General features: G+C 32.1%; 1 protein-coding gene across 2 annotated transcripts; it reads left to right on the plus strand.

The window, feature by feature from the left end:
• Nucleotides 1-682: 682 nt before the first annotated feature.
• On the plus strand, nt 683-14,760 carry LOC101495068 (protein unc-13 homolog). Of its 2 annotated transcripts, none has more exons than XM_004510995.4 (27): nt 683-837; nt 1,245-1,310; nt 1,677-1,852; nt 1,937-2,001; nt 2,620-2,950; nt 3,468-3,534; nt 3,657-3,810; nt 4,094-4,261; nt 4,403-4,513; nt 4,897-5,106; nt 5,984-6,085; nt 6,694-6,915; nt 7,948-8,022; nt 8,135-8,218; nt 8,619-8,801; nt 9,178-9,333; nt 10,031-10,123; nt 10,557-10,628; nt 10,837-10,954; nt 11,286-11,470; nt 12,031-12,112; nt 12,202-12,294; nt 12,375-12,481; nt 12,665-12,742; nt 12,815-12,910; nt 13,757-13,852; nt 14,311-14,760. In XM_004510995.4, exons 2-27 carry the CDS (start codon nt 1,303-1,305, stop codon nt 14,482-14,484), a joined length of 3,306 nt encoding a protein of 1,101 aa, XP_004511052.1. In that variant the 5' UTR covers nt 683-837; nt 1,245-1,302; the 3' UTR covers nt 14,485-14,760. The 2 variants fall into 2 exon arrangements, with proteins under 2 accessions (XP_004511052.1, XP_012574256.1); XM_012718802.3 differs by having other exon boundaries at nt 8,138-8,218.
• The last annotated feature ends 584 nt before the right edge of the window (nt 14,761-15,344 follow it).

Consider the following 15,344-nt stretch of genomic DNA (forward strand, 5'->3'; position numbering starts at 1 on the left):
TTTGATAAAAAAATGCAAGACATAATTTCAAACAAAAAATATTAAAAACCATCTCGTCATGGATGAAGAAAGAGAAGAAAAGATGTTTAGAGCGAGGAGGTTTTAGTGTTAAAATTATCAAACACACTCTTTTTGGTCATTGACTCATAAAAAATTTCAAAATAGTTTTCAAATTATTAAAATATAGTCAATTTAATCTGACGTTATATCCGTTAAGAAATATTTTGATATTAAATTATATATTTAAAGACTTTTATTATAATAAATTGTATATTTCAAGAACTATTTTAATGATCCAAGAAATAATTTATATTTTTAGTCAAGTAGAGATCAAGATGACATAATCCTATACTTTCAAAAATTAAAATGACTTATCCAATAATATTTTGTCCCAGATGGTAAGAGTTTGACTTTGTAATAAAAAACATAATTCAAATAATTGTAAAATAACTCATAGTATCTTTGTTATTTATAATTAAAAAAAGTAACAATATTTTAATAAAAAATAATTATCCTTTTATCTTATTATGAACATTTATAATAGTTATTTGTGTCAAAATGGGGAATAGACAAATTCTTGATAAATTAATTCAATAAAGTTATTATTTTATTTTCTTCTATTTATTGCTTCTCTTTAATAAATTAATTTGTATAAAATAAAATAAAGTAACCAAATGTTAGAGTGATAGTGATAGTGATAGTTTTCCCTCGTGATGATAAAACTTTGGATTGGATCCCAAATTTGATAATTCAACTCAAAAATTGTTCAGATTTCACTTCACACTGTCATCAACAAACGAGTCTTCGCAGCTCAACTCAACTCACCCAGAAAAAAAGGTTCAATCATTTGACTATTCTTCTTTCATTATCTGCATTTTCAAGATCCATTCAGCTAAATATCTCTTTGGTTTCTCTTTCTGTTTCTGCTTCAAAAATTAAAGAATGGTTTTTTCTTTTGTTTTTCTCCGCCTCAAGAAATAAATAAAACTTGGGTTCTTGTTTTTTTGATTAAATTTTTGGTTGTTCACTTGCTATTTGATGAAATGCTTCAACTATCTGAACTGGGTCTAATCTGATCTGAACTGATTATGTTTTTCTGCTGCAACTAGGTATTTTAGGTATGAACTTGTTTCACGTTAGGAATTAGTGCATGATTTCAGTTTCTGCAATGCATGATTATAATACTAAATATTTTCACTTTCTGAGTTTTGATTGTATAATGTATGCAACTCTTCATTTTGCAGAAATAGTAAAGTTGTTGAAGTTGCTTACAGTTTCAGTGTAATTGTTGATTTATTAGCCATGGAAGAGTAAGTTTCTCTTTGTTCCTTCCTTCACTAGTTGTTTGATTAGGAGATGTCAGCCCTTTAAATGGATCTTAGTTACCTTGAGAGATTAATCTTTGCTGTTGCGCCCGGGGATACCTTGGTTTACCAAAAAAGGATGGGAAGTGCTAATATGTGTTTGGAAATGAAATATTGGAAATTGTGCATTTAATACTTTGGAATTGTAAAAATTGAAATTTTCCACTATAAGTTATTTTCTTATTTCCTTAAGAAGGGCCCTTAGGGCAAGGGCACTTGTTAGAATCACCCAAAAAAGATGAATGGTACCTAAATTCTGATGAGTGATGTTATCATGTAACCTTTTAATTGTGGTGATTTAATGAATTTCAGAGAGAATGCAATAGATCTTCTCCAGAGATATAGAAGGGATAGGCGAGTACTTCTCGACTTTATACTTTCAGGGAGTTTAATCAAGAAAGTTGTAATGCCACCCGGCGCAGTTACGCTGGATGATGTCGATCTCGATCAAGTCAGTATTGACTATGTCCTCAACTGTGCTAAAAAGAGTGAGTTTAATTTGGTCCCTATGTGTTGTTTGTCATCCTTTTTCTTTTGCTTTCCTTGTATTCATTATATATTATTATATACAGGTGAAATGCTTGAGCTTTCAGAAGCTATTAGAGATTATCATGATCATACTGGTTTACCCCAAATGGTATGTTACTATAATTGGTATTTTTTTATCTTTTTGAGCTATGTTTGTCATTTGTATATCCATGCGCTTTTATGCACATTTAAGTATTATAAATGATGTGCTGATATGGCTTGTGCTATCTGATGACAATTGCATACCATCTTAGAAATTGGGTTGAGCCTAACTCAGCCCTACAAAACTGATTGCTAAGGTGAGGGTGCCTCCACCATATAAACTCATTTTGAGGTCATAATATCTCATCTAATGTGGGACTCTTACACACACACCCAAGACTAGACATCTGGAGCATGATCTGCTAGTGGGTGGTCCAATGGATCATTTTAGGCTTTAATATCATCTTATAATTTGGGTTGGGCCTAACTCAACCCTATAAAACCGGCTTTTTTAAGGTGAGGGGCACGCCTCCAACTTATAAACTTATTTTCAGGCCATATCTGATACAGTGTATGACTCTTAATAGTTTTCTAACTTAATTTTTAGTTTTTTTTTATATGTTTAGAAGTCATTGCTGCATTTTTTTTTAAACATGTAATGGTTGGTCTTCATGCTATTTCAATGCTCTTGTTCAATTATTTGTGAGGATTTCGTTTGAATGTTAAATGCTTCTGGCTTTAACAGAGTGACACAGGTTCAGTTGGTGAATTTTATTTGGTCACTGATCCTGAGTCTTCAGGTTCACCTCCCAAAAGGCCACCCCCACCTATTCCTATTTCTGCAGTGCCTAATATCGCTGTTTCCGCTCCACCTCCCTCTTTTCCTTCATCTCCAATTGCTTCTAATGTATCAAGATCAGAGTCTATAGACTCAACACATGAAAGGGAGCTAACCGTGGATGACATTGAGGATTTTGAGGATGACGACGATGCTTCAATGGTTGAAAATGTCAGGGCTAAACGGACATTAAATGATGCTTCTGATCTTGCAGTAAAATTGCCTTCTTTTTCCACAGGTGATTGTTTTATGAAACTTATTTTTGGATAAGTTCTTTAGAACCACCGAAAAACTAAGAAAGCAAGAGAGCTAAAGAAACACTTAGATAGAAGCATGAGAAAATTTCTATTCTGTTATCATAACTGAATGAACTTGTAGCATATTCTGTTACATTATACTTAGGATTCTTACTTGATTCCTAACTGAAATCCCAGTGATTATAACTGCATGCCATCTAGGAAACTGAGTATTACTCTAACAGCCATTGAATTTATAAAGTCTGCAATAGGACTTGTTTGATCCATTTAGTCAACTTCCCAACAGTGGAAAAAGGCTGAAGTTGTTGTTGTCATGGTATTTAATAGAGTTTCATATCATCATTCTTTGTACATTTTTGCAGTTTCTTTCAATGTTTTTTTCTTTCGTAGAAAATACTAGAATATAAGTTTAGGATGATTTATGCATTAAACTTCAGTTGAAAGGTTTGAACTTAAGTCATCACGAATTTTCCTAATATGCGGTGTTACTGCTTTTAGGTATCACAGATGATGATCTCCGTGAAACTGCATATGAGGTCCTCTTGGCTTGTGCTGGAGCCACAGGGTATGCTGTTGTGATATTTTTTGTTTGACGGAATCTTTCTTTTTTTCCTTTTTATGTGAAAGGTTTCCGAGTGGATTCTGTTTTCTAAATGTGAAATCTCTGATTGGTTTCTTTTGTAACAGAGGTTTGATTGTCCCATCAAAAGAAAAAAAGAAAGACAAAAGATCCAGCTTGATTAAGAAACTTGGGCGAAGCAAAACTGGAAGTGTTGTATCCCAGTCTCAAAGTGCTCCTGGGTTAGTTGGCTTGTTGGAAACCATGCGTGTTCAGTTGGAGGTATACTTTGTTTGATTTTTCCCTCTATTTTTTTTCTAAAGTAGCTTGATGTACTCTTCTAATGAGCAAAGACCTTTGTTTCTTTATTCAGGATTCATAAATATGAGCTTATTTTGTCTACAAATTTATCTTCTAAAACTATGCTCATAATTGTTCCTCTACAGATGACACATTTTAGCTGTCTAACTATTATTTAACAGGAATGAGACAGCAAATGTTTGTAAACTGTGAAAACCTATGATGAAATCTTAAGTTTGTGTTTGATTATGTTTTCTGGATGCAGATATCCGAGGCAATGGATATTAGAACAAAACAAGGGTTGCTAAATGCTCTTGTGGGGAAGTCAGGGAAAAGGATGGATACTCTTTTGGTTCCTTTGGAGTTGCTTTGCTGTGTTGCACGCACAGAATTTTCTGATAAGAAGGCTTTTATACGCTGGCAAAAGAGGCAGGTAGTAAAATCTGTTCTAGACTTTTTTTTATCTCCTTCAAATACTTCATTAGCCTGTAATTCTGTTGATGGAAAGACGATGATGCCGCTGTCATATATATTTTTGTCTACATTCGACATTTCAAAATTTGTGTCAACACAGCTAAAAGTTTTGGAGGAAGGCCTTGTTAATCACCCTGTGGTTGGATTTGGTGAACCTGGGCGCAGGACAAATGAGTTGAGGATTCTTTTGGCAAAAATTGAGGAATCTGAGGTGTGTGATTCTTCTTTGTGATGTTTGATATATTATGTACTTCCTTTGGTCCTTTTTATAAGAGACAATTAGGTCAACACAAGTTGACCAAATATATCAACTTTTGTTGAGCCAATTATTTCTTATAAAAAGGACTGGAGGTAGTATTTCTTTATAGTACTAGACTTTAACAAAGGCCAGACCATGCCTAAAAGTAAAGCCTATGACAAGTAATTAATCAGATTTAGACCTTGAATTTATTAAGCAGGCCATGCCTATTTTATTCAAAGTCTAGCTCGGTTCAGCTTATTTCCACCACCAACTATACTATCTTATTTCTGATTGGTTGGCTCACACGATTCTTATAACTATGCTTGTTCCGTTCCACTATTTTTGTTCTTCAGTTTCTCCCATCTTCATCTGGTGAACTTCAAAGGACAGAATGCTTGAGGTCGCTAAGGGAGATTGCCATTCCACTCGCCGAGAGACCAGCTCGGGGTGACTTAACTGGTGAAATATGCCATTGGGCAGATGGTTACCAATTTAATGTCAGACTTTATGAAAAATTACTATTAAGTGTATTTGACATGCTAGACGAGGGAAAGCTGACAGAGGTTGGTTTCTTTAGCTTAAAAAATCCATTATATCATGACATTTTGAGCCATTAAATTTGTAAATTGTTATTGTGAAGCTATATTTTCTGGTTTTTTTTTTTTGGCAAGTGAATTTTGATATAGTCTTGCAGGCTGTGTAACTGATGCAGCATTTTAGTATAAAGGGAAAGGAAACAGAGTTATGGTGGATGATATAATTAGTTGCAATGTGCTGCTTGGAATAAAAATCTACTTTAGTAAGATAAATAAACAATTGTAATGAAACTTTGATTTCGTAAACAAATAAAATAGAAATGAAGGGTGTGTCTGATACACATAGAGGTATAGGACAAAGAGAACAACACAAGACAAGTGCTTGAGTCACAACACAACTCTTTGTCCTATACGTTGTTTGGTGCACACCGGACTACAAAAAAGAAATATGAAATTTACTAAATACCCTTTGGAATATATAATACTATATAATTCATTTATATACATAATAAATAATAAAATATATATATATATATATATATATATATATATATATAGTAATGTAATATAATTATATAATAGTAAATATATTATAATAAACTAATAATGGTTACAATATAGAGAGTATTTATTGTGTTGAAACATGAAAATAAAAATAGGTATTTATGTTTTTTGAATTGTTTGTCCTTGAGACAAAAAGTTGTTCCATGATTTGTTGAGGGACCAAAATTTGAATATTTGTCCTGTTCTTTCCCACTTGTTTTGTCCAGTACTATGACGAGTTTTAAAATCAAATATGGAACAACTGGTTTTGTCCTGTCTAGTTCCTTCCATTTAGGAAAATCAATCACATGCGAATTTTATATCTCTGAACCATTTCTTTTGTGGCTCACCTTATTTTCAGGAAGTAGAAGAAATTCTTGAACTTTTGAAGTCTACTTGGCGAGTTTTAGGAATCACAGAGACAATCCACCACACCTGCTTTGCATGGGTTTTATTTCGTCAGGTATATCCATCACATTTTCTAATTTTATCATAAAGAACCATTTTCAATTTTATAGTTTGACTGTTATACTGTATTGTAGACTTTAAGTAAATATATAATTTAGCATAACCTATTTTCCTTGAGTGGTTGCTTCAAATGACATGGTTTTAATCAAGAAGAAAAGGTCTTTATTTTTCTGATAATTAAGATTAATGTCAATTGGTAAAAATTCCACCTTAGGGATATGCTGAGAGATGCCATTTAGCTTGATTTTCTTCGCGGATTGGCTATTTTACCTTTATTTTGGTGAAGTGATTACGTACTATTTAAGGATTTGGCTCCTTTAATCTAAGCAATTAATTTTGGATGGTAAAGTAAGACATTTCAACTGATGTTGAAAAAGAATAACTCTTGACATTACGTGCATGACAGATCATGGATGTCTTAAAAAATCAATAATTTATTTTCTCATCAACGGTTGAGGTATCTTTCTTTACGCTCTAAAATGAAAGTCCACTCTAGAGGAGCAAAATCTTCTATTTGAATGGATAATATTATTGAAATAAGGTGACTCAAATTTCTTATTGAAATCATTATTATGTTTAATTATTTCATTGTGGGGGTTACAGTATGTTATCACAAGGGAGCATGGGGTTTTGCTGCATGCAATAGAGCAGTTAAACAAAATACCTCTGATGGAACAACGAGGCCAGCAGGAGAGGTTGCACTTGAAAAGCTTGCGTTCCGAGGTTGAGGGTGAACGAGATATGTCTTTCTTACAGGCTTTCTTAACACCAATTCAGAGATGGGCTGACAAGCAGCTTGGAGATTACCATCTTCATTTTAGTGAGGTTTGTTGACCTGTTTAATTTATTAAGTACTACTTGTTCAGATACTTGGTTATTTATGTGTCATTTTTATGATTGTTGTAGAGCTTTTGTAAAGTAATATTTTGCATTATTCTTCTATTTAAGTAATGACTATTTTAGGAGGATTTTCATCTACTTACTAGTTATCATTCTTATATTTTGGAACATGTTTTGGTACTTTGAATTGAATTGGACTTGAGAAGCTTGCAAATCACAACAACATAGTATGTTTGGGTTGACCTATTTTAGCTTATCTACTGACACATGCATTTGTGAGACTGTTTGGAAGAGCTTATAGAAACAGCTTATCACATGTCTACAAACTATTTTCAACTTATTTCCATAAGCTTTCCATGATAGCTTAGGAAAACAACATATAGCTTATATATGAAAATAATTTGACTTTATTTTATCTTTGTTATAGAAATAGCTTATACATAAGTATTTATATGATAAGCACTTATATTATCAGCACTCAATTAAATTGTTTGTTCAAACAGAGTGAAGTTGAAATCTATGCTTGCATTTGTGAAAACACTAAATTACAATAATTTGTGGGAAGGTTCCGTTCTGGTCTCTAAAGGATTCTCCTCTATTTTAAGAATTTGGATTTCCTGCATTTGGTAGATACATGCGTTCACGCATTCAGGACATTGGTAGTCATTCGATCTTGCTCTGATGATCCAAAAAAATGCAGACTTTTCTATTATATAATTCTAAATACTGAGCTTGAATCACAACTATCTGATCTTGATCGAATGACCATTGATGTTTCAAATGCGTGATTTCTGATGGCAGGGGAGCCGGATCCCTATTTTAAGCAGCTGAGCTCCCTTAGTAAACAAAGTTAATTTCAGTTCCTATCAGTTTTGTTCTGTGTCTTTCAAAGAAATACTTTTGAAGTAATTTCTCCTCTTCTTTTCTCTTCAAAACTTATGATCTTTTATCAATTAATTCTAATATATTGAGTTGGACCTTTAATTTTGTTTTGAAAACCTCCTCTTTACCTTATAGGGTTCAGCAACTATGGAAAAGATTGTAGCAGTTGCGATGATTACCAGGAGGCTTCTACTGGAAGAACCGGAAACTGTGTGTAATTTAGTTCCAAGATATCTTTTCCATTTGGATATAATTGTTGAAAATATTACAGTAGGGGTCATAAATTTCTTTTATTGAAAGTTCCTTTTACCGATTTTTACAGCAGACTGTGCATTCCTTGCCAATTAGCGATCGAGATCAAATAGAGATGTATATATCATCATCAATTAAGCATGCATTTACAAGGGTAAGTTCCCTGGGCATTGATAATTATTTTTGATAATGTAGTTTTTGTTGTGAAGATGTTTGAATATCTATAGTTTTTGCATAATCAATTTCTGCTTTGAAATCCTTACCGACTATTCTGGTATTATCTTCCACTTGACCGATAAATGACAGACAACTAACAAATTTTCATACATTAATATTGATTATACATGTTTGAATTTTTTAGTCAACTTTTTTTCAAACATTATCAACTACAAGATTGTTTTATGAATCTTTGTCCTTCTGTGTGGTTCGTATCTGCACAGGTATCCTTTGCTTTTTTTTTTTTTCATAAAAGTTAAACTCAAGATAAATAGGAGGATCTTATTTTTGTATTCCATTTCTATGCCAATATTTAATGAATCTCATTACTTCTGCAGATATATCAAGTTGTTGAAAGAGTAGATATGTCACATGAGCATCCCTTGGCATTGCTTGCAGAAGAACTAAAGAAGCTCCTAAAAAAAGATTCAGCAATTTTCATGCCTGTTTTACAACAGAGACATCCTCAAGCAACTGTTGTATCTGCATCATTAGTTCACAAACTTTATGGCCACAAACTGGTGAGTGTACATATGATTTGTTTATATTTTTTTCCTAATCACATTGTGGAATGTATCTGTTGAAGTTGTGAGATTTTAAAGAAAATGAGGAAAGAAACTAATAAGGGTTTGAATATTATTTATAATAGTTTTATGCAAACTTGATTACAAAAGACTCAGTACTAATCTCTATTTATAGAGAAACATAGAGTCAATCCTAAATCAGGAATAAATCATAATAATAATGAGAGGTATTCTAAGATATCTCTATGATTATAAATTGATCATAGGGAATAACTCAAGATACTCAAATATAATATAATAGATATTATAAGATATTTTCTAATATTCTAAAAGTATCTTTAAAATGACAACATTTTTTTTATTGTATTTTCAGAAACCCTTTCTAGATAGTGCCGAACATTTAAGCGAGGATGTGATATCAGTATTCCCCGCAGCTGAAAGTCTGGAGCAGTTCATAATGGCACTTATTACATCTGTATGCCATGAAGAAAATGCTGATATCTTGTTGAGGAAATTGAATCAATACCAGGTAGGTGGTTTCATTTCTTTTAGAGGACACACAACTTTCTTCCTTGGTGCTGAAAAGGAACTTAGCTCTAACTCGAAAAATTGAATCTTCTCCCTGTTTTTTGTCGTTATCTACGCATAACAACAGTCATGAAGTATCAAAATGAGTAAAGTGATTTCCTACTTGTATATTCGATCAAATATATTTTGCTATCACTTTTACGGAGGAACTCTGTTCACACATGCCATATGTTTTATCCTTATACTCGTTAGAAAAAGATTTTATCTATACCCATACATAAAGGGAATACCAAATTTTGGTGTAGTCATTTTTTCTTCCAATTTTACCCTTCATTTGAACTATTATTATATTTTCAATTTTGTCCTTCTTTACCCAATCAAATAACTGGGTTTTTTTAATTAACCAAATAAAGTTTTGTAACTTACATTATTTTTACAGTAAAAAACGAACAGACAGAAATAAAAGACTTTCTTATGTGTCATGATTTATAGGTGAAACACTGTGTCACGGACAAGAGTTGGTGGACATAATGTGGATCATCTAGTGATTAGTTTGCTTTCTAGTATCATTTAGGTCGATGATTACATGTTTTTTTTCCAAATATTTTACATTCGTTATGATAGTATTTTGTCATTTATAATCCTATCATTATTCATTCTAAGCTTTTGGCCTTGTCCTGCTCTTTTTATTGCTATAGATTGAGACTAAATCTGGAACATTGGTGTTACGCTGGGTGAATTCACAGCTTGGAAGAATATTAGGTTGGGTGGAGCGAGTTGCTCAACAGGAGGTAATCCCCATTGCAACAGTGCTTTACTGTCAAATTGAATTGTTTCTCTTCTTGACTAGAATATAATTGGAGTTAAAAACAATTGTAGAAGATGACTAATGTTATGGTGGGAAAAGGAAATATGATTTAAAATATGACGACTCAACAGAACCGTTAAATTTTCAGATTTAAATTAAACTACCTTTACCAACAGAATAGGTGTAAGATTTGACACACACAGTTACATATTCTAATGATTTTAACAAATATTGAGCTATTGACACCTTTTTTTCTTTGGATAAATGGCCTAGCCCAAGCAATACCCGGCCGAGCAGAGGCGTATGCCTTTTTTAAACTTTTTTGTATAAGCTGTGTTTATTTGTCTTCTGTACTGCTTCTGTTAAGCTTCTTCCCTGCACATATACTTTAATAATTAGATGATATACTTTCACAGCATTGGGAACCTATATCTCTTCAACAGCGGCATGCTGGTTCTATTGTAGAAGTTTACAGAATCGTCGAGGAGGTAAGAATGTGATAGTATTACTGTGATTTATCCTAAGGTTGTAGTACAATAGTTTTTCATGATCTACGAACCCAAACTCCATTACATTGTAAGTTATGTTCGGAAAGAAGGATGATAATCCAGCATTTTCATAGGCCTGTATCTTTCGTTCTCTTATGTCGTGTTATCTACTTCATATTCAATTCATTTTCTATTTTATTTTTTGCAGACGGTTGATCAATTTTTTGGTCTCAAAGTTCCAATGAGGTTTTCAGAATTGAATAGCTTGTTCCGTGGCATTGACAATGCTCTTCAAGTGTATGCAAACCTTGTTGTTAATGACTTGGGTGAGTAGATACGACATACATATTTTGATTTGTAGACAAATGTAATTGTACATAATTGAATTTAATGATGGATCAGACTCACCAAAAAATCTGAAAATTATTTTCAATGAGAGATTTGAATCAACTTATTAGCTTTGCTATAGTGCAAGGAATCCAAATCCTTAACATAGCATATTTAAATGTTCGCATTTCAGTCTTCATAATTATAAATATTTGAATGACCTTCTAATTTTATGCTGTCTTTTTAAGATTTCAAATACGTTCAAACTTTATGCATATTGTTTAGAACCTATATTTGTATTAATCCTAGGGTTCCCTTTTGATTACGCAGCAAGCAAGGAGAATTTAATTCCACCTGTGCCTATTCTCACGCGATACAGTAAGGAAGCTGGAATAAAAGCTTTTGTAAAGAAGGAACTATTTGATAGTCGGGTACTCGAGCCTCAGGAGACAAGGCCTCGTGAAATTAGTGTCCTAACAACTCCAACACTTTGTGTTCAGTTAAATACTTTATATGTAAGTTCAGGCTAACTTGAATTGTTCCTGGATTGTTTTCACTTTTATGTATGTGGATTTATGAGAATGTCTCTTTTAATATTTGGATTGGAATATTTCATTCCTGGTTAAAATGTTGTCTTTATTTTTTATACTTTTCACTTGCTTTTGTCATTTAACGAAATTTTATTTAAATTTTTGACATTTTTCAATAGAAAAATCTGCAGTTACATTGAATTCCCGTAGTCCTTTCTGGATAATATTCTCCTTTAATACTTCCCTTAGGGATTGTTTGAATGAGAGATTTTGAAGGGCATGGGAGGGGAGGGGTTATTGTTCTTTTCTAAATTAAGGAAGCTATGAAGTGTTTTCAAAAATAAAATAAGTCTGATTGGAATATGATCATGTATTATGTTATTCTTTCCACTTCTTTTGAAATCTTCCATATATATACACAACAATACAGACTTAACCCTTTAAAACCCTCGATCTAAAAATACCCTAATATTTGTGCACAATATGCTAAATATTCTTTTATTATGTTGTATCAATAAATTATTGATTTTGTTTGCAATCTCTAGTATGCGATCAATCATCTGAATAAATTGGAAGATAACATTTGGGAGCAATGGACAAATAAAAGGTCGCAGGAAAAACTCTTAAGTACGTGGTGAATTGTTATAATATCTGTATCAGTTGTGTGGTTATAGAATACTGAAAAGTGTTTAATTTTCTACGCTTTTTGTCTATAGGAAAATCCTTTGATGATAAGTCCAAAAAGGATACCTTTGATGGAAGTAGAAAAATATTAAATGCTGCTATGGAACGTATTTGCGAGTACACTGGTGAGAATTTGCAACCTCATCTACTTTGTTGCAAATCAAACTTGTCTAATTGCTATGTTGAGTTGATGTTCAATTTGCAGGAACTAAAATCATATTCTGCGATCTTAGAATTCCTTTTTTGGACAACTTATATAAACCTAGCGTTTCAGGCTCTAGGGTCGATGTTCTTATAGAACCACTTGATATGGTAATTTTTGTCTCGTTGGAAATATGTCATTATTTTCTTATTGTACTTGTTAGCTTCCTCTTAATTTGCTAATACAATGTGAACAAATTTATATATTGCCAAATGTGAAATCGCATATTACATCGATCTCATTCAAACTTCATACGTGATGGATTTTATTCATTTTATTTGGATTCACTGTAGGAACTTAGCCAACTCTGCGATATTGTTGTGGAGCCTCTCAGGGATCGGATAGTGACGAGTCTTCTTCAAGCATCATTGGTTGTTACCTTAATCTTGCTTTTGATAAATTCATTACGTTTATTGTGATTTTAACATTTTCTCCACTTGCAGGATGGTTTACTCCGTGTTATCTTAGACGGTGGTCCTTCAAGAGTTTTCTTTCCTGGTGATGCAAAATTGTTAGAGGAAGATCTGGAAGCCGTAAAGGTAAATCTTACCCTAGTTATTTTAATGCTAAATGGCTGGTGATGCAGAATTTTTGTGCAGACTTAAATCTGTAATTTGCAATAGGCTAATCAGACCTTTGAATTTTATCGCTTATTTTTTTAATAATAGTGTGAGTTTGAGTTTTAGGCTAATGGTTCAAAGGGAGTGATTTTATTTACTGGTAACCGGTCAAGCTGTAAATGAGATACAACTACGTTTGAATCAATATGGAGTATTTGAGTTCGATCTCTGGTTGGAACAACCATTGGCTATATTTTATTTACAAATCGAACTTCCAATTACTTGGGTTTCTTTTCTCTAAGAACCAGATAGTTAAGACAAAAAAAAAAGAGATAGAAGTACATCATCATATTACATAGGATGTTAATTCAACATTTCACTCAGCTACAAAAAGAATGCTTAATAACAGCCCTTACTTAATCTCACACTGAAAAATGTTACTGTTGAAGTTGTGGGATTTTAGAGAAAAGGAGGAAATAAAATAATAAGGGTTTGAATATTATTGATAATAACTTTTATGCTAACTTGATTACAATAGACTCAATACTAATCTCTATTTATAGAGAAACATAGACTAAATCCTAAATTAGGAATAAATCATAATAATAATAATAAGAGATATTTTAAGATTTTCTATGATTATAGATTGATCATAGAAAATAACTCAAGATACTCTAATATAATATAAAAGATATTATAAGATATTTTCTAATATTCTAACAGTTACCATGACTTGAAAATTTGTGTTCTGGTAGAGGTGTTGGTGTGGTTTTAGTACTTAATGGTATCAACAAGTACTTTTAACTGTGTTGATGCGTCTTGTAGGAATTCTTTATATCTGGAGGTGACGGGCTTCCTCGTGGTGTTGTTGAAAATCAGGTTGCACGTGTTCGCCATGTGATCAAGTTGCATGGCTACGAGGTTAGTTCACCACTTCTCCATTTAACTCTGCACAAAAATTCTGATTATTTAATTATAGGCTACTTGCTGAAGGACTTGACGAGTCAAATCACATAGTAAAAGGCATATTGTTGGCAAATTCATTAATATATTTGCATTCTCTTGTAAACTAGTTTCTCATTATTGATGTACTTTTGGGATTTGGATCCCCTGCTGTAAAACAAGGGCACAACTACACTCAGTATTCGATCTCGGCCATCAATTCGAGATCGGTCAGTTCACCTTAAATCTTCACTAAGTCATAACTAAACAATCTCCACCATAGATTTAAGATAGGTCAACTAAAATTAAAAATAGCAACACACAGTAACTGCATGTAATTCAAATTCGTATTTTTGTATTTATAATTGATAGAAAATATTTTCTTGTAAATCATTTCTTAAAATGTATATATCATAATAATCGGAATCATTTTGCAGACTCGAGAGTTGATTGATGACTTGAAATCTGCTAGTACCTTAGAAATGCAAGGTGGGAAAGGAAAACTAGGAGTTGATTCTAAAACTCTATTAAGAGTATTATGCCATAGGAGTGACTCAGAAGCTTCTCAGTTTCTGAAGAAACAATTCAAGATACCAAAGTCTTCTGCATAAGAAGAGAATGTAGACAACAAAAGGAAAGCACCAAAAGTTTCATTTGACTCTAGCTTTCTGTGAATATTCATTGCTGCAATTTTTTCCATATTTTTTCTTCGGATTTTTGAAATAGGTAATTTGGTGTATAACTAGGTGATTAAATTGTTTTTTGTTTGTTTAACTACATTGTTGTTGACCTTCATTTGTAAAATTTCCTCCATGTGAATACTGTAAGAATTCGATTAACAAAGCTCCAATTCATTTTTAAATGGATAGATTATTTCTAAAATTCAATTTTTTGTGGAATTATTTTATGCAATTTGTTTTTCTTTTCTTTTTTGATTCCGCAGAATCTAGTGGAAAAACTCACATATACTAAGTACAGAGAAGAGGTATTGTTAGTTTGAATTTATGTATCAATACATCAAATACTATTATTTTTAGTTTTTATAATTTATTCAGATTAATATACTTGATCCATTTTATGGACCAAATCAGGGCTGACACTTAATCTGTTCAAACAGGCCCCTCAACTCAATAAGGTGGTCCTAATTGTTTTTATAGTGTAAATGAACTTTAAAAATTACACTGATATTTTAAATTTTTTACACTTTAACCACTCTAAAATTTTATATTTACACTTAGTAGTCTTATAATTCCATTTCTCTCTATCTTCTTATTTATCTTAATTTTTTTATTTTAAAAAAGAATAATTATTAATTGCAACAAAGTTGCGAACATCAAATTATATAAGTTTATAGGATAATTGTGGTTGGTGTGATTTGATATATGTTAATTGATTGTGATGAATTTCGCCCGGACTTGACATGACATATGTTAATAAATATGTTAATTAATATATATATATATATATATAT

The sequence above is a fragment of the Cicer arietinum genome, chromosome 7 (assembly GCF_000331145.2).
Source record: "Cicer arietinum cultivar CDC Frontier isolate Library 1 chromosome 7, Cicar.CDCFrontier_v2.0, whole genome shotgun sequence".
Classification (NCBI taxonomy): domain Eukaryota; kingdom Viridiplantae; phylum Streptophyta; class Magnoliopsida; order Fabales; family Fabaceae; genus Cicer; species Cicer arietinum.

Coding starts and splice junctions, on each gene's coding strand:
- LOC101495068 (XM_004510995.4), top strand. Junction 9,334..10,030: donor GGAAATTGAATCAATACCAG/GTAGGTGGTTTC, acceptor TTATTGCTATAG/ATTGAGACTAAATCTGGAAC. Junction 12,295..12,374: donor ACGTATTTGCGAGTACACTG/GTGAGAATTTGC, acceptor TTCAATTTGCAG/GAACTAAAATCATATTCTGC.